Source organism: Mesoplodon bidens, assembly GCF_964165515.1.
Source record: "Mesoplodon bidens genome assembly, chromosome: 13".
Classification (NCBI taxonomy): Eukaryota; Metazoa; Chordata; class Mammalia; order Artiodactyla; family Ziphiidae; genus Mesoplodon; species Mesoplodon bidens.
Window position 1 is genome coordinate 29,101,935 of NC_138169.1, and position 26,515 is coordinate 29,128,449.

Sequence of the window (26,515 nt, forward strand, 5' to 3'; positions counted from 1 at the left end):
CCTCTGCACCTGCTGGAAATGTCCTTTTCCTCTCTTCTCTCACATAGAAAATGCCTACTTATTCTTAAGACCTAACTCAGATGTCCACTGTTCTGAAATGCTTCTGCTGATCAAAGTTAATTTCTTTATTCTCTGTGTTCATTCATAGAGCACTCTGCTCTGGCTTCTGTCACTTATCACACTGTATCGGAATTACCATTTACGTTCGTCTCCTCATTAGACTGAACATCTTAGGGACAAAGACCATGTTTATATTCCCAACCCTGTCATAGAATTAGGGACCGAGGACAGCATCTCCTGTCATCTTTTTAGGTATGTTCCCCTTGCTGCTTCCTCATCTTAGGGCAACAACGGGGCCCTTCATTAATGAGATTTTTTCAACCTAGTGAATGTCACATTTTGTTCTATAGTTGAATTTTCCTAAGTGTTTAACACATTAACATTCAAGAAGAAATAGAGCAAAATAGAATCAGCCTTAAGTCCTTTATAGTCATCCCCTTGTATTCGAGCTGCTGTCCAAAGTGGGAACCTGAGGAGTAGGGGGTGAGATGGAGTGCTACTGGATTTTTATAATTTTTTCAAAGATTTCCACTCTAAGGAAATGTATGTACTTTGGGAAAAAAGATCCAAAGTCCACAGCTGCAGCTCTGGGCCCAAACAATTTATGTCACTTTCACATAAACATTTATAATCCCTGACTATCTCTTATGCATTGCCTTTGTGAGCACTTTAAACCTCGTGATAGTCCTGATAAGTAGGCAGTACTACTGTTTGCGTCCCACCTCATTTTATAGAGAGGAAAGCTGAAGCACAGTTTAACAAACTATAATCAATTAGCTGCCCATAGTGATAGAAAGAATTGGGATTAGCACTCCTTTCTAAGGTTTTAGAAATAGTGACAAACACCAAAAATGGATCTTGCAGTAGGAGATGAGGATGTACAGGAGGATTCCATAAACCTGCGTGTGGGGTTGGGCAGACACTGGGGGACTTCGGGGGACCTGTGAGAATGCAGCAGCCATATTTGGCTATTGCGAATCCTAGCGAGTAAAGACGCACTGGGTCCCAAAGGAATTAGGATCAATTGGCAAAATTTATTCATTCATGCAACAGTTGTGTCATGTGTCTCCTATACAGCAGGTGCTACTACAATGAATAACAGCTAGTATTTCTCCCACACTTATCCTGTGCAGACACTGCTCTAAGGCTGTGGTGCGCATTAACTCTGCAGTTCTCCCAACAGCCGTGCATTCAGTACTCTTACTATTTACATTTCACTGGGGACACAGTGGTGAACAAGATACTCCAGTAAGAGCTACAGCCCAGGAGCAGCCAGTCCAGCAGTGGAATGCGGGCTGTGGCGTGTGAATGGAGGCACCGTGGAGGCACCTGTTTCCTCTTCTGGTACTCAGAGATACAGCTGTTAGAAGGAGCATTACGCCAGTGTCTCCATTTTCTAAGTGTTTGAGGGATTCTCACTTACATGTGACTTTATTTTAAACCTCACCAGTCACATTCTTCTGATTGGTTAAATCTTACCCTAAATTTAATAAAACCCTGTAATGGAAGGATGATTTCTAGGTGCCCAGATTAGAGCCAGTCTATCTTTAGCTGCTAGTATTTGACCATATATTGAAATTATGGGCTAAGAAGGTGAGTGGGAAAGCAGCATGGTTCATTATGAATTTTCAAAAGATTATATGAGTAATTTTACACTATATAATCAGAATGATTGTTGTAATAGTTTATTAAGTGATTTACATATATTATTTCAATTAGTCCTATAAAAGAATCATAATTTTGTGATGAAATCTTTGAGCTCAGTTAATTTTAAACAAGATAGTACTAAAATATTTTACTTAAAATGGAATACTATATATGTATGTATAAAGTATCTTCTGTTGCTAGGGGGGGAAAACAGTTTTTGGAATTGATTAGGCTGTTATGAAATTGTCTTTTGTCTGTTGTTTAAAATCAGATGACCACATTTTATAACCTGTAATTGGTTGAAAAAAATCAAATGTAACTATTTCCCACCCAGTATCTCACAGCCAGTATAACCAACTCCACCTACATCATAGTGCCATTGCCAGTAACACTGACTCCTAAGACGTCTGCTGTGACATGACTTGAGACTGTTTTCTGCTTTAATGCACTCACAAAGATAAAGCCACAAAACCTGTATCTCATTCACATGTTGAAGTATATTTTAGTTAGCTTTCTCATATTCCTGGCCTCTCCCTTCCATGTCTGCTCCCTACACCTCCAGTAATAAAACTGCGATGACATTTAAGTTAACTGGAAATTTCTCCCTAGAGCCAAAATGGATTTCCAGTCCTCCAAGGGGTGAACATATTTTTTGAAAGAAAGAGTCTACCACCAGATGTCTGTTTAAGGTTGCCATTTTGTTCATTTTAATTAAATCATCTATTATTTGTAACTTTTTAAGAGTCCTTGTCAAAGTCCATCTTTTTTCTGTTTGATTTGTTTTGTGAATGTTAGTAAATGTGCTGAACACTCATCTCATCAGCAATAGTGAAATTACACTCTCTGCCCTTAGGTTTCTTTGGGTTTGTCACTACTCGCCCTGTTAAAGTGCTTCAGAAGAATCTTTTATGTAGAAGACCATGTCAGAACTCAGTTATAGACTTTTCAGGTCCTGTAACTTTTTGAACTTAATTAACTTTATTTTAACAAATAAAAAAATTCACATGGTTCAAGCTCCAGGAGTCCAGAAGTAGTGCAGGAAGCTTTCCTCTTCTCCCTCTGTCTCCTAGCTGCATAGTCTCTCCCACAGGCAACAAATACTGTTAATTTCTTCTTTGTCCTTACACAGATGATTTATGTATAACTAACAGAAAAATATCAATATTTTTCTTCCTTTTTTATGCTGTTCTGAACCTTGCTTTTTTCATTTAATAATAAATCTTGTAAATCATTTTATATCAGTGCATAGTGTTTACATTTCTTGTGTCTCCGTGATGTTCTGTTGTGTGGATAGACTGTAATTGATTTAATCTGTCCTCTATTGACAACTAATAAGTCTCTTCCAATTTTTTGCTCTTTGTAAACAATGCTGCAATGGATAGTTTTTAACCTGTTTTTCATGGGTGTGATTGCATAAGTAAGACAAATTCCTAAAAGTAGAGTTTCTGGGTCAAAGAAATTGTGCATTTATAATTTTCATAAAACTTATGAGATTGTCCTCCATTGAGGTTTACCAATTGATACTCTCCTTGGAAATGTGTAAGAGTGTCTGTTTTTCTACATCTTCACAATGTATTTTTCTATGTGATAAGTGAAAATTTATATCTCATAGTTTTAGTTTACATTTTCCTTACAATGAATGAGATCAGGTACCTTTTCATATGCTTAAGAGCTATTTGTATTTTTCAATTGTGTATTCTTATTCTTTGCCCATTTTTCTAATGGAGTATTGGTCTTTCTTATTGATTTGTATTTATTTATTAAGAAAATAGCTTTTTGTGATGTAATTTGTAAATAGTGTCTCTGATATTTTAATGATTGTTTTATAATGATCATCACTGCATTTCTGTAGGTGTGAACAGTTAATGAGTATAAAAAACCTAAAGGGCAGATAGATGTCTTTAGGGAGATACTGTGAGTCCAGCTACTTGGGGCAGAGACAGGCATTAAAAACTCAGCCAGTGAGTGAGTGTGTGTGTGTGTGTGTGTGTGTGTGTGTGTGTGTGTGTTGGTCTGTCTACAAAAATACTGGGAGAATGGAGGAACAGTGTTCCTTTCCTGGAACCTAGAAATGCATTTCCTTCATTTTGATGATTTCATCTATACTTTTTCTAATTTCTTCAGTGAACCGTATAAATTCAAACTGAGCTTTACAGAATATCAACTTATAGTTTAGTATCTTAACATTTTACATTTTTCATTAAGTAAAATGCTCTGACTTTTTCTCATGTCTTCTCCCTCTTCCACCCCTCTGGGAGAAGGAGCATGTTACATCTTTAAGACAGTGCCATAAAGGTTGATGAAAATATAAATCATATTCTTTAATAATTATCCATTAGCTCTTCATATGCATGGGAGACTTCCATTTATCACAAGAATTGCTGTAATTGGGGGCTTTTTTGTGCTCTAATTTCCAGAATATTAATTTCGAAGTCCTTTATCTTTTCTGTGGTAAAAGTATCTGAATTAGGAAGGACATCATGGCTCTTACTCTGTGAGGCTAATATACATGTTCTGTTTATTATAGGCAATATTTATATTAGTGACTTTGTCACTTGTGAGATATATTTAACGGTCTCTATGAAAATAATTTCTTTAAAAGTGTATTAGCGGGCCTCCCTGGTGGCGCAGTGGTTGAGAGTCCGCCTGCCGATGCAGGGGATACGGGTTCGTGCCCCGGTCTGGGAGGATCCCATATGCCGCGGAGCGGCTGGGCCCGTGAGCCATGGCCGCTGGGCCTGCGCATCCGGAGCCTGTGCTCCGCAACGGGAGAGGCCACAACAGTGAGAGGCCCGCATACCGAAAAAAAAAAAAAAAAAAAAAAAAAAGTGTATTAGCATATTTTAACTGAGTTAAAAAAAAGGTTTTTTTCAAGGAATTATTGAAACATTCATTTTTACACATTTAAAAGTTTCTAGCTGAAAACATGTACCCATTGTACAGGGAAATATCATTAAATAACAAATAGTTCTAAATGGTTAACAATATGGAGGAAAAGGGTGATCATTAAAATGCTGTTATTAAAATATTATGTTAATACATGAATACATTGTCAGTAAGGGTGGTGGTTGAATCTAAAAAGATTCAACATCACCTCACATTTATATGTGAGGTGATGTTGAATCTATGCAATTACATTAACATTACTCTGAGTATTTGATATACTTGTGATTCACGGAGTAAATTTTATTTATTTTTTAAGATGCTGGGAACTAAAGATGTTGACAAAGAGCAGTTCTAATTGCTAGCTTGAGAATGGTTGTGTCAGAAATGGGGGGAGAGTTAATTGCCATGTGGATGCTCTCAGTTAGGACTTTCTCACCCTATTCCAAGCACAGGTTGGCATCTGTTCTTACATTTGTACAAGCAAAAAAAGAAAACTTATTCAGAAGCTAGAATATAACTGACAGAAGCTTGTCTCTAAAACTATAAAAATCTGTAATTTACTTTCAAATAACTCATTTGTGTTGCTGCTAATGAGAACACCTGAGATTCTTCGTTGAATATTTGTTCAAGCTTGTTCAATTATAGTATTTACAGATTCTCAGCTATTTTATACTGATTTATTGATGAGTCAGGATTTTTTACTTCATGAAGAGGCTAAAGAGAGGTTTCATTTGTTAAAAGATAAAATGTTTAAAAAAAGAAAGAATAAAATGTTTTTGTGATAGAGTGGAAGTGTTCACAATCAAATCTTCATAGCTATTCACTGGCTTATAGTAACTAATATCTACTAAATAAATGCTAAATAACTAATATCTACTAATCTGCTTAATATGAGCCAGGCCACATGCTATATTTCTTTTGTATTTTATGTAATGTTAACAAAATCAAAAAGGTATTTATTAGCAGCTGCATTTTACAGGTGAGAAAATCAACCTGAAGACTAGAGCAGTTGTATAACTATCCAGAGTCACACAGCTAGGAAGTATCTGAGCTACAATTTTTTTTTTTTTTTCCGTATGTGGGCCTCTCACTGTTGTGACCTCTCCCGTTGCGGAGCACAGGCTCCGGACGCGCAGGCTCAGTGGCCATGCCTCATGGACCCAGCCGCTCCGCGGCATGTGGGATCTTCCTGGACCGGGGCACGAACCCCTGTCCCCTGCATCGGCAGGCGGACTCTCAACCACTGCGCCACCAGGGAAGCCCTGAGCTACAATTAGTGCTCCTTGCTGTTCAGAAAAATAAAGAAACATGAAATTCTCAGGCCATTCATTTAAATTGTCTTCAGTATTATAGACAGCAGATAGTTTTTCTTAGCTGCAGGGAGTTAGGGATTTTGTCACAGCACAAGTAAAGATAGAGATGTCTAAAGTCTTAACAGTGAGACCATCCTGGCTACATTTTGTCAGGGATGTGTCCGAGAACAGTAACAGTTAAGGTTGGGTGGAAAAAGGGCCATATGCTCCTCGTACTCTTCCACCAGACCACCCCTAAGACATAGAAGTGTGAACTCATATTTCTGGACTAAGGGGACATGTTAAATCATAATTCTTTCCATTGCAAGTGATAGAAATCCACTCAAATTAGCATGGGTGGAAGGGGGAGGAATTTATTGACTCCCTTAATTGGGAATCTAAGGGCACAGCTAGCTTTAGGCACAGCTGGATCCAGTATCTCAAACTGGCTTTCTCTTTCTCTAAACATCCCCAGGACAGGCTCTAACTAAAAGAGTTCCCCAGAAGTACTTATAGGCACCCCAGTTTGAGGGGCACAACAGAGACACTGAGAACCTGTCATGGGGGACTGAGAAGATAAACCAAATGAGGAAGAAGCTGAAGCAGAAAGAACAATTCAGAGACCTACTGTAATCACCTTTTTGGTAGTAGCAGTAGGACTCAAGGAAAAAAGATAAAGATTTCATCTTGCCAAAGACCTCCCATCTTCTACTGTATCTGTACATTTGTCTTGCCTTCTCTTGTTTGGATCCTAAAAGGACCTAGAGACCATTGGAATTTTTAAAAGCAACATAGACTTGTAAAGATGAGTTTCTCCACTGTGTTTTCAGCTCTTTTCATTATCTTTTGGTTTATACATCATTGGATAAACAATAAAGTGGTTGCTGTGGGATCTGCCTTTTTAGGTGATGGGAGAAATATGACAGAAAGATAAGATTTCTCTGTCCCATCCTTCCGGGGGATTCTGAGTTTAGGGAAGAAAATACAGATTTTCCTCTGAATAATTTTCCTTTTGATTGAGCTTCCACTTATTAAAGTTGACGTGATAAGAGCTATTGAAGAGATTTAAGTGATTGAACATTCTTGGTTGAAAGTATCTTAATTCACATATTCAACAAATATTTACTAAGCACCTACTAAGTGCAAGGCACTGTTCTAGAGATTTGAGGAGCCCAACAGTGAACAAAATAGACCAAAACTACTTCCCCAAGGAAGCTTGGAATCTGTCAGGGAGAGGCAGACAGTGAACATATTAAGTAAATCATATGGACTGTTAGAGGCAGGATGGACTTTGGAGAAAGACGTAGACTAGGGGTTGCTCATGGCAGGATGTGGGGCTTGGAATTTATATAGGGTGGTCAAGGTGGGCCCCATTGAGAAGGTAACCTCTGAGCAAGAATGAGAAGGATATATGGGAATTAGCTAAGTGGGCATCTGGGGTAAAGCTTTCTAGGGAGAGGGAGATGGGGACTTAGGTTCAGCTGTCATTGTTTGAGTGTTGCTGCTGATAAATAGATGACATGGCCTGATAGAGTCGCAGGGTGCCCAGAGGCATTTCACCTCCTAAGTCTCTTTTCTTTCACCATTTTAATTGTTAAAAAACCTGGAAGAATCTTCTTGTCAATAGAGTAGTGTGTACTTTATTTTTTTTATATTTTACGTTATGTTATTTATTTTTTATCTTAGTTTAGTCGTGCCACACGGCATGCGGGATCTTAAGTTCCCCAACCAGGGATCCAACCCGCGCCCCCTGTAGAGGAAGCGCGGAGTCTTAACCACTGGACTGCCAAGGAAATCCCAAGTAGTATGTACTTTAATTCTTTTGGGAATGGAGCCTGGGTTGCAGTCATTAGAGGAACAAAATAACACATGTGCTTCTCCTTTTCAGTCTCTTCCCCGCTCAATTCTGATTTTGGTATTATGGCTTAAGTCATCAGAGATTTTTTTTTTTTAAGCTAACTAATAATCCCTAGCAAAAAATGAGGAATTTTGAATATCAGAAATAATGTAATACCAGTACCTCTGATATATCTTTAAAGTCAGAAAACTGAGAGTCCTGATTTAGTTAATAATGATTATTACTCAGATTTTTTTTTTTTTTTTGCGTTACGTGGGCCTCTCACTGTTGTGGCCTCTCCCGTCGCGGAGCACAGGCTCCAGATGCGCAAGCTCAGCGACCATGGCTCACGGGCCCAGCCGCTCTGCGGCATGTGGGATCTTCCTGGACTGGGACATGAACCTGTGTCCCCTATATCGGCAGGCGGACTCTCAATCACTGCGCCACCAGGGAGGCCCCTATTACTCAGATTTTGACATAATGTCACACCACCTATTAAGTACCCGTTATGTGCAAAGCCCAGGTACAAATCATAAATCCTGTTCTTTTCCTTGTGTAATACCAATTCGTAAATGCTCATTTTGGCCAAGTTAAAGTAGAACGTTACCCGTCCGTTTTCTCAGGGTTATTTAAGCGTCTGGATGCTACATTCCCAATACTCTGCTCATCGTGCGCTGTCCCTTCCATACGTCTTACCTCCTGTCTGCTTCAGTCCTGCTCCATCACTCACCTTTTCTGAGGCCCTGGGGCACTTCCATGTGCTTCACTCCTGCTCTGTCACTCACCTTGGGGTACCCCAGACATATTAGTTAGCTTTCGTGAGCCTCAGTTTCTCCTGTAACATGGGTCGTGGTTGGGGTTAAATTGAAGGCTGCTTCAGAGGTCCAGGCCAAATAAGATGGTGTTTGGATTAAGGGATTTACAGTGGAGATAAAAAGAAGAGGATTTAGTAATAAAGAGAGAAAGTTACATCAGTGAGATTAATGATGGATTGAATGTGGGGGTTGATGGAGAAGGAAATGTCAGTACAGTTTAGAAGATGTGAATTAATATTGTGACTGAGGTTTAACCACAAGGCTTCAAAGGAAATTAGAGTGAACAATCTCAGTCCATCCCTCTGCAGGACTGCATTTAATTTACTGAAATTGGCTGAAATTTACAGAGGAGTAGATTCTGGGCTATCTGCTTCAGTAACACTTCTGTATATATTTTATCTGAAGATATCCGTTCGAAATTTTAATTTGAGAAGGTAGCTTAATGAAATTTTGTGCTTAACTGTTTTATTTGAATTTTAATTTGGTAGAATCTGAAGAAGATTCAAGAAATGGAGAAGAGTAATGAATCTAACACAGACCTGGAGGAGCTGAAAAACGCTGACTGGGTGAGATAGCTGGGTATTCTCTCTGTTCTGTTTAGTGTTGAAGAAGTCATATCATGTTTTTTAAAATGGTCTGTCTTAAGGACTGTAGTATGAAATGATATTATACCAATTTGAAAGCCTAACCTAACATTTGAGGAAATAGCTATTCCATTTTTTAAAAACTATCTAATTTTATTAGAACCACCCCAATGTCTCTTGAGAATTTCAGTGTTTTAAAATATTGACCTTTCTAATTATATTAATACCATAGCATCCTCTTATGTGGAAGTCAAAGTTTAAGCTCTGTTTCAGGATATAGTGAAACTATAGTGTAGTACATTCATTTATCCAATGAATAGTTACTGGATTAGGGCCCTGGGGATGCAGAATGAGTGATATGTTACAACGTTCTGCCCTGGTGAAACAGAAGACAGATTTCTGGAACAGATGATTGCAGTGTATTCATGTGACTCACTGACTGTCTACTGTTTTTCCAACATGGTACTAGATCCATGTAGGAAGGCACATTTTAGGATTCTGACTTTCCATGTTAAGGATACTGGATAAATAATGACATTAAATGACAGAATCGGAAAAGATACAGATTTGGAGGATATGAACGAGTCGCCTTTGACCATGTTAGATTTCAATTGTCATATTCTTTTCTGACAGCTTTATTAAGGTGTAATCTACATACGACAAGCTGCACATGTTTAAAAAGTACAGTTTGATAAGTTTGACATATACGCATACACATTCACACCTGTGAAACAAACCATCACCATAAGAAAACAGTGAGCCTGTCCATCACCCCATGTCTCCTCATATTGCTTTGTAACCCTACTTCCTGCCTCCCTCCTCCCTAGTTTCCAGGCAACCAGTGATCTGCTTTCTGTCACTATAGATTAGCTTGCATTTTCTACACTTTTATATAAGTATAATCACATAGTATATACTGGGGTTTTTTGGCTTCTTTTATTCAGCATAATTCTTTGGAGATTTCATCCATGTTGTTGCCTGTATCATAGTTTATACTTTTTATTGCTGAGTAGTATTCCATTGTATGTAAGTACCACAGTTTGTTTATCCATTCTTCTGTTGATGGTCATTTGGGTGTTTCCTGTTAGCAGTATTCTTAATTTATGGACGATATCTTTTCTGAGATATTTGGAATGATATTAATCAGGAATATTTAAGAGTAAGGTTAAAAAACAAGTAGCCTATATTGTCTTACAAGCTAGTATTGTCACTTTAGAATAATATTGATTATCAGTTTCCTTTGCATAGTGTTGCTCTAGGTGTATGTCATCTTGGTTAATAAATTTTTTTAAAATTTATTTTTGGCTGCGTTGGGTCTTCGTTGCTGCACGCAGGCTTTCTCTAGTTGTGGCGAGTGGGGTCTACTCTTCATTGCGGTGCATGGGCCTCTCATTGCAGTGGCTTCTCTTGTTGCGGAGCACAGGCTCTAGGCACGCGGGCTTCAGTAGTTGTGACACGTGGGCTTCAGTAGTTGTGGTTCACAGGCTCTAGAGCGCAGGCTCAGTAGTTGTGGCACACGGGCTTAGTTGCTCCGTGGCATATGGGATCTTTCTGGACCAGGGCTTGAACCCGTGTCCCCTGCATTGGCAGGCGGATCCTTAACCACTGCGCTACCAGGGAAGCCCGGTTAATAAATTTTTAAATTTGCTTTCCAAGACATTGAAGCCAGGTAAATAACTCCAGGTGCTCAGAAGTTAGCAAATGGCTAGTATAAACTTGAACCAAAAATTTCATTAACTGTCTTAAGGCAACCTCATCTAAAACAGTATGATCACTGACAAGAGACGTACTATCTCCAAAGGGAGTTACATTTGCCTAGATCACCAGCTTCTTTTTCATAAGATCATGAAAATGAACTACCTAGAAAGATTAGAATGAAATGGGGAAGGAATGAGGAATAGCATGAAGGAGAATTAGAATACGTTCAATGGCAGAATCTATACATTTCAGAATCTTTCTAGTGTAATAAGGGGTAAATGATAAAATCTCTGGGAATACATACAGTGACAGTTGTCCATTATTTTATATAACTGTTACTTAGTTTCTGAAAAGTCATTTGTAAAATTTTTGCCAACAATAATATATAATGAACTGGCTACATAAAAGAGTCTGTTTGAATCTTTCTATAAATTATAGCAAAAGATTCTAATGTGAGTAATAATCACTAATTTATCTGTTTTGAGAATTCAAAGTTTCATATGTCAGGTTTTCTTAAAGCCTGAGGAGGTGAAGAGAAGAGACAGTATTTTAAAAATGAGATGGTATTTGAATTGGATCTTCAAGGAATGAGCAAGAGAAGTTGAGACGAGCATTCCCAAAGGAGAAATCTAAATATTTTAGGGATTTATATTAGGATATCTTTAATGGCAGAATCTAAGAACTTGTCTTAAATGTTAATATTTTAGAAGATGTTCTGATGGCTATACCACAGTATTAAGTACCTCACATCCTTTTGGGAATAAGAAATGGTGTACCTTTTTAAAAAAACATGAATCATTTTTTGAGGACATTTTTGAGAAGTTTAATCAGTTATATAGGCATTTCTTATGAAATAGGTCACTTGATTCTTAATATATTATGTAGCTACTGAGCCACTTACTAATGTTTAACAACCTATAATATTTCAGTTAAATATCATATTGATTTTCTCTTTACTGAAACCGAGAATATGATAGCTCATAGGCAGGAAAACAAAAGGGTTAAAGTATAATAATATTAACACATTTAATATATTTTAAATTATAATAAATATTTTACATATATTTCATTTTCTTGAAGGGCAGGCAGAGCAACTTGCTATTATTTGTAGATAAGAAAATTGATATTAAATAATTTGTGCAGAGATAGTAATAACATAAAAATTGTCACTTTTGAGCATTTTCTGTGTGCAGAACACTATACATCAGCTCTGATCATCTCAACAAGTTATAAAGTGCCATTTTCTTTTATTGATGAGGAAGCCAGGGTTCAGAAAGGGGAAGCAACTTGCTGGATGTCAAATAGCAGTAGATGGCTGTTATCAGTTAGCTGTGGTCACAGTAATGCTGTGTAGCTGAGCACTACAAAATACCACGGCATAAAGTGGTAGCATTTACTCAGCTCATGAGTCTGCAGATCAGAGTGGTGGCTCTACTCTGCATCGTCCTTCTCCTGGATAATCCTGCCAGTGTGCCTCGTGCCAACCCACGCGTGATGTTCTCATGGCAGTGACAGGAGCAGAGTGACAAGCCATTGTGCATTTGTTGTTGAAGCCTTTGGTCATGTCATATCCACTAAAATTCCAGTGGCCAAGCAAGTAATAGAGCCAAACCCAAAGTCTAGTGTAAGAAACATGCACCTCTTCAGTGAGCAAAGCCATCTGATAGGTAGAACCCGAGGGCCTGAGGTACTGAGGCCATGGATGCAAGTAGCACAGGGGGTGAGTTAGGGTTTTATCCAGGTGTCCCCGCAGTTAGAGCTGGTGGATTCCCTGCTGGCATCCTACCTGCTTTTTAGTACCCTAAAATCTAATTTTTAAAATCGTTTCTCTTTGGTTTGCTTGGTGTTTTGTAATCCAAGCTCTTAATATTTTCTTTACAACTATAGCTCTTTAGAGGAAACTAATAAATTTATTTATGGATGTCTCTCCACCCTTGGCTCTTTCAGGCTCGATTCTGGGTGCAGGTGATGAGGGATTTGCGGAATGGAGTAAAACTCAAGAAGGTCCAAGAGCGGCAGTACAACCCTCTGCCCATTGAATATCAGCTCACCCCTTATGAGATGCTAATGGATGACATTCGATCCAAAAGATACACTTTGCGAAAAGTGATGGTAAGTAACAAAGAAAACTGTTAATGGACTCAAATGGTTGTTTTTTGGTAATCTTATTTGTTGAAAATGTTCTTCTCAATATAGAAAAGTTGGAAAATACAGTAAGCTCACAGAAAAAGTTACAAATGTGTAATTCTACAACCCATGGCTTTAAATTTCTGTCTACTGTCCTTTTCTTTAAGCCTGAACAACTCCCTTTAGGGCAGGGTTACTAGTGATGAACCCCCTTAGTGTTTATTTGCCTGGGAATGTCTTAATTTCTTCTTATTTTTTTTTTTTTTTTTGCGATACGCGGGCCTCTCACTGTTGTGGGCTCTCCCATTGCGGAGCACAGGCTCTGGACGCGCAGGCTCAGCGGCCATGGCTCATGGGCCTAGCCGCTCCGTGGCATGTGGGATCTTCCTGGACCAGGGCACGAACCCGTGTCCCCTGCATCGGCAGGCGGACTCTCAACCGCTGTGCCACCAGGGAAGCCCTCTTCTTCATTTTTGAAGCAGGGTTTTTCTGGGTTTAGAATTATTGGTTGACAATGTTTTTTTCTGTCTTTAAACTTATCTCACTGCCTTTTGGCCTTTATGGTTTCTAGTGAGAGATCACCTGTTCATCTGATTGAGGATCCCTTGTATGTGATAGTCACTTCTTGCTGCTTTCAATATTCTTATTTCAACAACTTGACTATAATGTGTTCTGTTGTGGCTTTCTTGGAGTTTATTGCTTGGAGTTTATAGAGCTTCTTGGATGAGTAGATTTGTATTGTTATCAAATTTTGAAAGTTTTTAGCCATTAGTTCTTCACATTTTTTTTGTCTTTTCTTGTCTTTCCAGTCCCTCTGGGACTCCTGTTATGTGCATGTTTATACAGTTTGGAGGTTGTGAGTAGTAAGTAAAGAAGAATATGTTACTACTCTGTGGTACCCATTATTGTTTTCCTTTTTCTGTCTTTCTTTGGCTAATTCCATGCAGTTCACTTGGATACGTTTATACTGAGCCTCTATACAGGGGACTAGGCAGATGGCAGTTCTAGTGGTGATTGGTTTCGTGTGGGGGAAGTTTTCAAGTTTTAGTCTAACAGGCTAAGATTTTGATTAGTTCCTTGTTAATGTGTATATGTACCTGATGAATGAGAGTGGAAATTCAGCTGCTCATATTTAATCATTCAAAAACTGGATATATTTTTTTAAAAATTTTACTGTTATCAATATAATGCCACTTTCTAATTTCTTTAAAAAAATTTTTGTTGTAAAGAGTAAACACAAAGGATTTTCACACAGTCTATCTGTATCTGAAGCGGTATGCTAAGATGTTCTTAATTTAATCCTCAGGTTTAAACTACATAACTATACCATAGTAATCCACTTTTTTTTGTATATTTGTGATGCTCATGATGGGAATTGAATGGCTTAGCCATATAGGATTATATTTAGAACATTAAGTTATAGAAGTACAAAACATTTCAATGGAATTTTTTCAAAATGTTTTGGTAAAATGCTTTAATTCTAACAGAGAACTTCAGATCACTCACCTTTAAAAATAAAGATGTAGATTGTTGGCCGCCGTCGGCCGGCTGCCAGTAGTCAAGGAGCAGAAACCGCTTTCCTGAAGCGGGCTTGGGTGCTCCAGAGCCCAGCTGGCTGCTCCAGAGTCTGGCCGGCTGCTGAACTGCCTTGTCCGGCAGCTGCGGCAATGGCTAGGCGCAGGGTGCGGGTGCCCCAAGGACCGCATAACCGGGCGGGCGCCCCGAACAGGCAACCCCACCGAGGGAGGTGGCCATGGTGGTTGTGCTCGGGCGCACCAGGCGCTGCGCCCCATGCCCGGGTGGTGCTGTCGCTGCTCCCTGGCTGGTCATTTCAGAAATTGATGAGCAGATCCTAAAAGTCACATGGAATTACAAGGAACCCAGAATAGCCAAGACAATCTTGAAAAAAGAACAATGTTGGCGGATTCACACTTCCTAATTTTACAACTTACTACAAAGAAACTGTAATCAAGACAGTGTGATGTTGGCATAAAGATAAACATAGATCAGTGGAATAGAATTGAGAGTCCAGAAATAATTCCCTTCATTTGTTGTCAGTTGATTTCTGTGGGATCCCAAGAGAAAAGGGAAATATCAGTCTTTTCAACAAATGATGCCAGGACAGATGGATATTCACAAGCAGAAGAATGAAGTTGGACTGCCACCTCATACTATATATAAAAGTTAACTCAAAATGGATGAAAGACCTAAATTTAAGAACTAGAACTATAAAACTCATAGAAGAAAACAGGTTTGTGATCTTAGATTAGGCAGTGCTTTCTTAGATATGACACCAAAAGTACAGCAACAAAAGAAAAAAATAAATTGGACTTGATCAAAAATTAAAACTTTCGTGATTTAAAAGACAATATAAAGGAAGTGAACACAACCCACAAAATGGGAGAAAATATTTACAATCATATATCCAAAAAGGGACTTGTATCCAGGACATATAAAGAATTTTTTAAAGTCAACAATAAAAAAGACAACCCAGTTGGAAAGTGGGCAAATAATTTGAATTATTCTCCGAAGAAGATATATAAGTGGCCAATAAGCACATGAAAAGATGCTTAACATTATTAGTCATTAGGGAAATGCTAATCAAAACTGCAGTGAGATGCTACTTTACACCTACTAGAGTGGCTAAAATAAAAAACACAAATAACATGCTGGTGAGGATGTGGAGACATTGAAACCCTCATATCACTGGTGGGAATGTAAGATGGTGCACACTTGGGAAAATAGTTTGCTAATTCCTCAAGGTGTTAAACATAGAATTTACGGCCCAGCCATTACATGCACTCCTAAGAGAAATAAAAACATTTGTCCACACAAAAATTTATGTATGAATGTTCATAGCATATTTATAATAGCCAAAAAGTGGAAACCATCCAAATGTTTATCAGCTCATGAGTGGGTAATATACAATGGAATATTATTCAGGCATAAAAAGGAATGAAGTACCAATACATCCTACCACCTGCATGAACCTTGAAAACACGCTAAGTGGAAGAAGCCAGACCCAAAAGGTTACATAATGTATGAGGGGTTCCATTTATTTGAAATTTCCAGAGTAGGCACATCAGTAAGACAGTAGATTTGTGGCTGCCAGTGGCTGCGGGGAGGGAAGAATGAGGAATGAGTGCTAATGGGTGCAGCATATACTTTTGGGGTGATAAAATTTCTCTGAAGTTATTGGTAGTGATTGCAAAACCTTGTGACTACTTAGAACCCTGAATTGTACACTTTAGAAGGGTGAATTTTGGACTTCCCTGGCAGTCCAATGGTTAAGACTCCATGCTTCCACTACAGGGGGTGTGGGTTCAATCCCTGTCAGGAAACTAAGATCCCACATGCCGAGTGGTGCCGCCAAAAAAAATAAATAAAGGGGTGAATTTTATATGTGAATTATATCTCATTAAAGGTCTTTTTTTTTTTTAAGCATTACCAAGTTCCTTCTATTTATTTACCTCGGTCTAAAGCCTGATCAGATGATCTGTTGTTTTTCTGATGTTTTTGAGCTCTTGAAAACTTTGTCTTTCTTTGATTAATAGAAGCCTAACAGAGGAGGCATTTTATTTCTAATTGTCTTAACCTCTTTTTTCTTAAGTATAAACCAATTATTCGAGAAGGCTAGTCCAGTGTAATGAAAGATCCTTGTAAAATGTATAGTCAGGGGGTTGGTGGTGGTGGGATGAATTGGGAGACTGGGATTGACATATATGATTGGGAGATTGGGATTGACTAATATGTATAAAACAGATAACTAATAAGAACCTGCTGTACAAAAATAAATAAATAAAATTCAAAACAAAAATAAAGATGTAGAAACAAACATTTTTTATATAGAAGTTATTTAAGGCATTGTGGCTTAAAAGTAAGATCAAGTTCTATAACTGGTCTCATTTACTTATGGGCCTACTATTTGTGTTCATCTAGAAATCATTTATTGTTGCAGCTTCAGAGAGCTTGTTTCAGGGTGTGTTCTGTATTTATATTAAAAAAAAGTAATTTCACTGACCCAGCAGCAGAATGGAATTTGCTGTTACTTTTCCTCCTGCTAGTAAGGACTTTGACTGACTGACTCACATCAATACTGGCCTGCCAGCTCCCTCATGAGCACTGACACGCATTTTGTAATTAGGATCCAGGATCCAGTTTCTGACTAGTGAGGAAACTGATGTTAATGTGCTTGTTTGGGGAATGGAACTCACAACTTTGGCCTTACTGACTCCATTATCTCACTCAGCCCTGCTGTTGTGATGGAAAGAACATTAAAATAAAAGTATATGAAAAATAGCTAGAAAGAGGGCTTCCCTGGTGGCTCAGCGGTTAGGAATCTGCCTGCCAATGCAGGGGACACGGGTTCGAGCCCTGGTCTGGGAAGATCCTACATGCTGCAGAGCAGCTAAGCCTGTGTGCCACAACTACCGAGCCTGTGCTCTAGAGCCCGTGAGCCACAACTACTGAGCCCGCGCACCCACAGCCCATGCTTCACAACATGAGAACCCCATGCACCACAACGAAGAGTAGTCCCTGCTTGTCACAGCTAGAGGAAGCCTGAGCACAGCAACGAAGACCCAGTGCAGCCAAAAATAAAATTAAAAAATAAATTAATTAAGAAAAATGCCAGTTAAAAAAAATAGCTATAAAGATATGTGTTATCCTGTTCAGGAGTAGAAAGGTCTGATTAAGTTGTTCATACAATAAGGATTTTTTTAAAAGTCTTGTGTAACATGAAGTCCATGGGTGAAGAGTGGTGCCACGGTAGGCCCCCAGCTCTGCTGCTTGGGTACACGCCCTCCTTAAACCAAGTACTAGTGGTCACAAGCTTGGCTCAGCTCAGGCAGCTTTCACTCCTAACTCTAACCTTAGGGCTGTCCTGTCCTCACTCAGGACTAGGGGGCGGGGGGCACAGGGAAAAGGGGAGTGGATGATGTCAGCAGGCTTGTCACACACTCTGAGTGGTCGCATTTGTGGGGGGCAGCCACTGGGCCTGGGAGCAGCAGTTCAGGTTCTTTTTTTTTTTTTTTTAATTCATTTCTCAAGTGACACAAAATAGTGACATTGACAAAAAAATCAAAACTCATACTGCAATAAAAAATTAATAACCAATTGATTAATGATCCTGAGCAATTAAAACAGTAATTAAGATTGGGAAGTACATAACAAAACTGTCCATGCCCTGAAGTCTTACAATTCAGGTAAGAAAATACTTTTAAAAAGTTTGACCAAATTTTATGATAATTCTAAAATTGGGCATGACATTCCAGTAACAAATTGTGAAGCTTAAAGAAACCTTTCTAACCTATCAAAATTAAAAATATATCAACTATTGGTGCTAGAGGAATAAACAAATTATCTTTTTTCTCTCCAATAAAATTGATATTATAAAATTATTAGAATATGACAAGATAAAGAGTAGGTCACCAAAGTAGAGTGAAAAAGTATTATAGAGGTTTTTCAGGCAATTCATAATAAAAATAGTATGCTGATTTTCTGGATTTTGAGGAGTTTAAGGTATTCATCAGTTTTTTAAATTTGTAATTTGTTAACATTTCTTTTTTCATCTATCTTTTATGAGAATAATGACAGAAAGTGCCTACCAGTTCTGTTTTTTCATATGAGGTTGGGAAGTAAGTATGACTTATGGTCACCACAACTGTGCCTTCTGAGTGGTCAGAATGTGAGTTTAGGTGGGGGGTTTTGGGTAGGTTTTTCTTAATTTTCTTAAAATTTTTGTAACCTGTTTCTTTAAAAAGAGAGGATGTTAGGGCAAGAGTCAGAGTCAGACCAGGCCCCTGCCAGGCTCTTCTGCTCACTGACCCTTTGAAGGGGGCAGACACCACCTCGATCTGAGCCTCAGCTTTTCTAAGAATGTGAACCATGTCCCCACTCCTTCCCATTACCAAGATTTTGTACAAGGATGAAAATAAGAGGTAAAAGACTTTTTGTTGTTGTTGTTTTGGCTGCGCCACCTGGCACGTGAGATCCCAGCTCCCTGACCAGGGACCGAACCTGCACCCCCTGCAGTGGAAGCACAGAGTCTTAACCACTGGAACACCAGGGAAGTCCCAAAGACATTTGAAATTATACAGTAATTAAGCATAGTATTACTTTTTCCATTCACATTCATAATTGTAGAAATTTTTTGTTGGAAGGATGCATCTTATATATAATTTCCCCAAATATAGAACTAAAGTGGACGTGGAGTTTCTTCAATTCTGCGTAGTTATTTTTGCTCTGAATCATTCAGCCATTTACGCTCCATTTTTATTGATTTGAAATGCATCCTTGGTGGAGCCAGATTCCACTTCAGTAATTTTGAAGTGACATATGTTGACATACGTACCCAGAAACTTATAATGATAATCCTGTAGTCACATGAATCTTCTACTTTTTGTCTCCTTTCAGGTAAATGGTGATATTCCCCCGCGGTTAAAAAAAAGTGCTCATGAAATCATCCTGGACTTCATCAGATCAAGACCTCCTTTAAATCCAGTACGTAATTTGACATATTCCCCCTGTTTGGAGAGCACATAATGAAGTATTCTCCTCTAGCCTGTGACCTCTAGAACTCAGCTCTTAAAGGAGTATTTACACTGAGCTTTCATTCTCAGAATTATGAAGCCCAACTGTAAATTACATTCTTAATTCACAAAAAGTACTTAAAATTATTCATACAGGCTGTCTTAGGATATTTTAACTCAAACAACCTGAGTTATGGTGCAAAATCTGTCCAAATACCTCCTAGAATAACAGCTGAATATGATACCAAGTAGTTCCTGGTGTGGGCTGCCCTCCCCGTTTACTTTATGGTACAAACACTTCACCTTGATTAAATTGTCATTTTGATACTGTTTTACAGTAAATCCACCCTGCTGTACCTCCTCTTTTGTATTAATTATCTTCCTCTGTTGACGGGGTTCTTTCTAGTGACCATGAAATCAGGGTGTTCTGATCTGGTTTGAATGTTGGTTTGCGTTTCCTCTGTTCTACACTTACTACCCCCCAGCTCCACAGCCAGTGCTCACCAAGGCCTCTCAAACCCCATGTATGTTCAGTAACTAGAACGGGAATGGTGTTTCTTTCTCAGTTTGTGAACATCTAAAACATAATTAATGATCCCTCTTATAAATCTTTTTTAAATAAGGGAAAGAGGCCACATAGGAAATAATTTTAAGAAGGTGGGTTGTGGTGGAGCAGAAAGAGCGTGGAGTCAGATGGGCCTGGATTTGCACATTAGCTACACAACCTCGTGGCCACATGTCTCTGAGAGAGTTGATCGGCCTCCCTGAGCCTGTATTTCCTCAACTATAGAATGAAGATAATACTCTAAGAAGGTTGTGATGACTTACTCAAAAACGTTACTTTCAAAAACAATAATCATAATAGGTAACGTACAGCTTACATTTCAGTGGATTGCCTGTCACAGCACGTAGGGGGCGTGACTACAGCTGCAGCAAAGCTGACTCCTTAAAGTTACTTGAGCACATGTGACTGAACCACTGTGAAATCCAATAATCTCCCTATTGCTTGAAAATGGTCTTTTATCAAGCAGTGTTGCAATCAGTAAAATATAATTTCATAACGTACTGTATGAGTGGACTTCAGTAAAAATTATTTAAGGACAACTACTCAAGCAAGTCTCTATAGCCATTATATTTTTTCTAAGGCCTCAGCCAGAAAACTGAAGCCTACTCCACCACGGCCACGGAGCCTCCATGAAAGGATCCTGGAAGAAATCAAAGCAGAAAGAAAGCTGCGGCCCGTGTCACCAGAGGAAACCAGACGCGGCAGGTTAGGTGAGTCCGGGGCATCGCTGGAAGACAGCACAGCAGCCCAGTGAGAGACTGCCGTCTGCAGGGCCCTCTCCCTCACACACACGCACACGCACACGCACACGCTCACGCTGGAAGTCTATACTTGAGATTCATGGAATAGGAAATTGTTGCCCCGTGATGCTGAGTGTAGGAGAGCATCGCGCTGCATAGTGGACAGAGCTCTGCCGACCTCTAGGCTGTGGTTTTAGGACGGTCTCTTCACCTCTCTGAGCATCGATTTCTTCGTCAGCAGAAGGGGGATAAAAAGTCCTCTACACCTTCATTATGACTTTCATGTAAGAATTAAATAGGATCATGGTCAAAATACTTTATAAATTGTAATACATATACATACATGGATATTACGTTTTAGAAATATAAGTGATACATAGTTTTACTTCAGGTTTCTATTGTCTTAATTATGGTTTGAAGATGTGATAAGAGACTCAATTATTACTGATATCACTTATTACTCACGTTCCTTTATATTTATTATGTTTAATGTTTTTTATAAGCACACATTGATTTTCATTTAGAGCAAAACCATATTATAAAATGTAAACATTTTTGTTTATGCAGCTGTCCTCCAATTTGTAAGATTAAAGACGCCCAAAGAATTCAGGGAAACAGTCTCGTGGTGCCTGAACAGGACAGGAGCCGGCCCTGTGGCACTGTCTCCTGGTTCTCTCCTCCGACCTCTTCTGCCTCTTTCAAGCCCTGCTTGCTCGTCCAGTTTCTATCCCGGGCTCCCTCTCCCTGAGCAACCACATCCTCCTCCAGGGTTTGTTTCTGGTTTCCTCAGCTCCCGCCCTACAGCGCAGGTTTCTCTGAAAGTTCAGACCCACACGTGCAGCCGTCTGCTGAGCAGGGCCTCCTTGCCCCTCACTCAGGACAAGACCCGCAGCCAGCGGTGACCTCGCCTGCTTTCTCCTCCAACTGTCTCCTCCTGGTTCCCCATCTCAGAGTCCGAGACAGATTGCTCAGCATCACCTCTGACTCTTACCCAACAGCCAAGCCCTGTGGGTTTTACTTCTAGGTCTCTCTAGTCCTCCCCCCTCTGACCCAGGCTCTCCTCTTCTCCGTCTGGTCAGTCGCGTCCGCTCCAGCGGCTCTCCCTGCCTCCCATGACTCTGTCACTGCGCGCTGATGTTCTTTTGTTTGACTTTTGGCCATTCTGTCACACCGTGGCCTCCGTGGCAGCAGGGCCCACGTCTGTCTTGTCGGTTGTTATGTCCTGGTCTCCACTGCAGGGACAGTGATGAAAAGTACTCCCAGAGGTGTTGAAATAATAGCACGTACCTTCCACGTACAGAGCTTCAGAGTGAGGGCAGGCTGTGTGAATTTATCTCTGTCTGATTTTTATGGCAGCAAGTGTTTCCCTTTAAAATGATGTTTAAAACAAATCCATATGAGCATTTATATAATAATGAGCCAGAACATACACATGACGTAAATGGAGAGTTCTTATTCTGGGAGTCCTTGCATGAGCCTGAGGACGGTCTGTGAATCCCTTGAAATATAACAAACTTGTATTTATTTCCTAAAGTGTATGTACGTGCATTTTCTGGAGAGGGGGTTCATAGCTTTGCTCAGATTCCTAAAGGGTCCACAGCCTCAAAGAGTAAGAACCACTATGGAAAAATAAGGAAACGGGGTTATAGGACGGCTGCTTAAGACTGGATTTTAAAAAATTACTGTACCTTGAGAAGGAATAATGGGGTAATAGAAAAGATTTCAACAAAATTTTAAGGCAAAACAAAAATATTACCATGAGAAAAGTAAGCTTCACGATTTTCAGGAGAAAAGAGGAGGGATTATAAACTCCAGTGGAAGCATCAACAGGACAGAGAAAGCAACAACACAGGTGTAACGTGCTTGTGTGATTTCGATGATATTTGACATACAGTTCCTTCATTTTTCTAAGTGTTTATTAAACAGCCGTGTCAGCTATTCGAGTAGAGAGATGAGCAGTCAGAGTCCCTGCCCACAGGCGCTGACAGAGGAAGGGCTCGGGGCAGCAGGTACGTGTTCCCCCTGTAGCGCCGACAGCAGCCCGTCAGGGGCATGGGGTTGGCCGGGGCTGAGCGTTCGGGAGACCAGCAGTCCTTGTGAGTGGCAACGGGACACCGCACGTTGCATAGAAGGGGCATCACATGCCCTCGTCATATACATATTCTTCTGTTTCATTTTCAACAAGTTAGATGCTAACTAGCAGGAAATCTACTTTAGAATAATTAAATATCAATTTTCTGTATAGTATATCTTATTTTATTTTAACCTTATGAATTGGTGTTTCACAACAACCAGAATTGAGCTGTTACTGAAAGTGATTGTTCTATGAGAGTCTTACTTTTAAAATTGATCTTGCACCTTAATTGGAAAGTAAGAGATTTGGGCTCTTCTTTCTGCAGACCTACATTTGTTCTTACTATAAAGTTTCCCCTTGGGGAGTTTGGGTAAAGTTGGCAGAATTATCTTGAATAAAAGTTCCCTAAATAGTTTTAAAACCTTACCCCTCCATGTAATTGCAAGTAGAAACCCACTGTAGAAATTGGGGAAATGTTTAAAGAAGAACTGTTACCCGTAGTTTCACCAGCAGAGGCATTCACTGTGATGGAGCTTGTGCATCATGAGGTGGAGACAAGAGCTGTGTGCACAGTGTCTGATGTCCCCATGTAACATTGTGTGGGGCAGGAACATCTTCCCACGTCGTTAAATATGCCCCACAACATTATTTATAAGGACGTGATTACTAACACATGGCTAAGTTGTCTTTTACTCGCCTATTTCCCTATTGTTTTACAGGCTAGCTCCATTTTTTTTCCTGTTAAGTCTGAAATTAGTATCCTTTTGCATCAGTCTTTGTTCATATCTTATCATTTTCTTTTTCCCAACACCTGTTCTAACATCTCATACTATGAGATTTGGGGTTGTAAATGTAAATTGTTCCTTTAAAAACATCTGCCAAAAGCATATGGAGAGATACTTTCATTCTATTAAATTTGGGTGTTAGAACTGTATGTGGGCTGCCTCGGAAACATGAGCTGGGGGGACATTGTGCCTGACAAGCCTGTGGACCTGCGGTTCTCTCCTTCCGACCACACAGCCACCTGTCCTCCCTGACCTGGGGCATAGGATGGATGGGGCTACAGTGAAAATAGGTAATTCTCATTCTTATGAATACCAAATTCATCAAACCTTGGTAATAACCTTTTTTAAATCAGCTTTATTGAGATTATAATTTACCTACGATAAAATTCACCCATTTAAAATATACAATTCAGTGTTTTTTAGTATATGTAATAAAAATTTTAAAACAAATGATTTCAACAGGAAAGAAATAAGTTTATTCATAGGAGATTGTATTTATTTAACTTATACTATGTGCTAAGCACTATTCTGAGCACCTTTTTTTTGTATGGAATCATTTAATTTTTATAACAATCCCATGAAATAGGTATATTATTCCCATTTTACAGATGAAGTAACTGAAGCACAGAGAGAGTAAGTAACTTGCCTGGAATCACACTGCTAGTAAGTGGCAGAGCTGAGGTTCAAACTCAGGCTCTCTGGCTCCCTTCAACTGCCAGGTTACACTGCCTACAATAGAGAATTAGTGACACTTTGTGATGCTGGTAGTACCTGAATGAGATTTTTGATAAGATGTTTCACCTGTATGCACAGAGCCACATTTTCATCTTGAAATTAATTATTTAAGAATACATTTGTTGTTAAATTTTAAAGATTTTGTATGTTCCATAAAATCATGTTTTAAAACATGGCTAGTTTTTTCTTTTGAACTCTTTTATATTTAAGTAAAAAGTTCTATACTATGATTCTAAAATGTTTGTATCTTTAATATGCTTTCATTTTTAACATGTTCTTTAAAAGTTATTTTTTTCTTTTATTGTTACTCCATTCAAGTTTTAGTAATATAATTAAAACTAAGGCTCATGGTTTTATTGTATTTCAGATTGTTTTTCACTGCCTTCTGCCTTAAAGTGTGAAATGTGCCACCACAGGTCTTGAACCCTCCTCCCTTTTTCATCTTCCCTGTATATCCTAACAGCTGAATTATTTTCTTTTTATTGTTTGTTTTCTTTTTTCAGCAATGCGGCCACTTAGCATGTCTTACAGTTTTGACTTGTCAGGTAAAAAAAAAAAAAGCACTTTCACACCTGACGTGGGTTTTGTGGTCTCTGTGAAATACATTTCATTCATCTGCTTGTTCAAACACGTCAAAAAAGAAAATTGAAAGGCTTCTTCTAAGCTGTGGTCAGTCAAATAAAACATTCTGTTTCTTTGAAAATAGTATACTTAAAAAAAATTAACACTGTAATAAGTCTTGCCTTGCAAGAGCCTGTGGAAGAACCGTGACACTTGTGGTCATGGAACACAGTGCCCACCCCACCCCCAATCTCATAAAGCAGCGGTCAGAGTCTAACAGAACTCTGCCTTCAGAGCATAGAAAACACTTTCAAGAAACAACGTTTTGACACTTCTTACTCCCTAAAGCACTCAGTTATTCAGGTAGCTGAACTCAGAACTGTCAGCTGCTTCAGAGGACGACTGCTCCTCAGTTGAGGGGCAAGAGCTATCTGTGTACCCAGTGCTCCTGTGCGTAGGGCCTTGTCATGCTGGTTCTGTGTGCTGGTTAAGAGTCTAAAAACACATGAGCGTTGTAATGGCTTTGGTTGTAAAATATAATCATGTGTCCTGAGTTTGTAGGACACGTTTAGAGCCCTTCTGTTAAATAGACAGGGACTAATAGTGAAACAAGTAGCTATTAATGATTAAATTTGATCTGTAAAATCAGCCCCCCTTTTAAATTGAATTTTTAAATTATATATGAGCAAATTTTCAAAGCCAGCTTAGTCCCAATAAAATGTTTTACACGTTAGAATTTTAGACTTTGGAAGCTGCTGTTTTGAATGTAAAGTGAGATAAGATATTGGCACTAGTATTTCTTTCCAGAATTTTCTTTTACATGCCATGGAATTGTTGGCATATCTTACATACAAATTCATATTTAAAGAGCCAGAGAGTTCTAGTATCATGTTCTGTCTGTGAATATTTACTGAGTATCTTCCAACTGCTAAAATAGTTCCCAACTGCTTTTTGAATTTCTGTGTGTATTTGTAGTTCTCTTAGGCATGACTAATATTTGCACTTTCAAGAAACTCAGATAAATATGTTATAGTCTTCACTTACTACTTTTGACTGACCACTGAGGAGCTTTTTCTATTTTCTTTATCCATTTGACAATTTTTATTTTATCAACCATTTGCAGAGTAACTTTGTAAAAAAAGAAAAAAAACTTGGTCTGGAAAATAAACTCAGAAATGTTTGAGAACATATGTGTTACTGCTAATCTCCAAAAGTTGGCAACACATACTAAGATCCATCTCTTCTAAATATCTACTAAAGATGTTCCTCCCTGGCGGGCTCTCTGGGAGTGGCCGCTGCCTAAGCACACTGGCTGCTGGCTCCCATGAAGTAGGCACAGGTGGCTGACCTGGATGGTGTGCATGCCCACACACATGTATGTAGGTGTGTTCGTGTCTTACAGGTTATATGATGGGTTCTTGTGTTGGGAAGAAAGCTCTTGGTGCTGAGCTTCCTCGATGTAAAGGAGCAACAAAAAATTTTGATTTGCTTTCACTGCTTATCATTTACCATAATTTATTTTGTACCTTAGTGTACTTTGCAATTTCCACACGCTTCATTCTCGATTTCTTGTGTTTTC

General features: G+C 39.0%; 1 protein-coding gene across 2 annotated transcripts in view; it reads left to right on the plus strand.

Annotated features, from left to right (window-relative positions):
* SPIRE1 (spire type actin nucleation factor 1) overlaps positions 1–26,515 on the plus strand; it is a 188,453-nt gene that overhangs the window by 130,238 nt on the left and 31,700 nt on the right. For both annotated transcript variants that reach the window (XM_081253238.1, XM_081253239.1), the window contains exons 5-8: positions 9,026–9,103; positions 12,767–12,931; positions 19,361–19,447; positions 20,622–20,751. In XM_081253238.1, the coding sequence (XP_081109364.1) occupies positions 9,026–9,103; positions 12,767–12,931; positions 19,361–19,447; positions 20,622–20,751 (460 nt within the window). The remainder of the gene's footprint in view (positions 1–9,025; positions 9,104–12,766; positions 12,932–19,360; positions 19,448–20,621; positions 20,752–26,515) is intronic.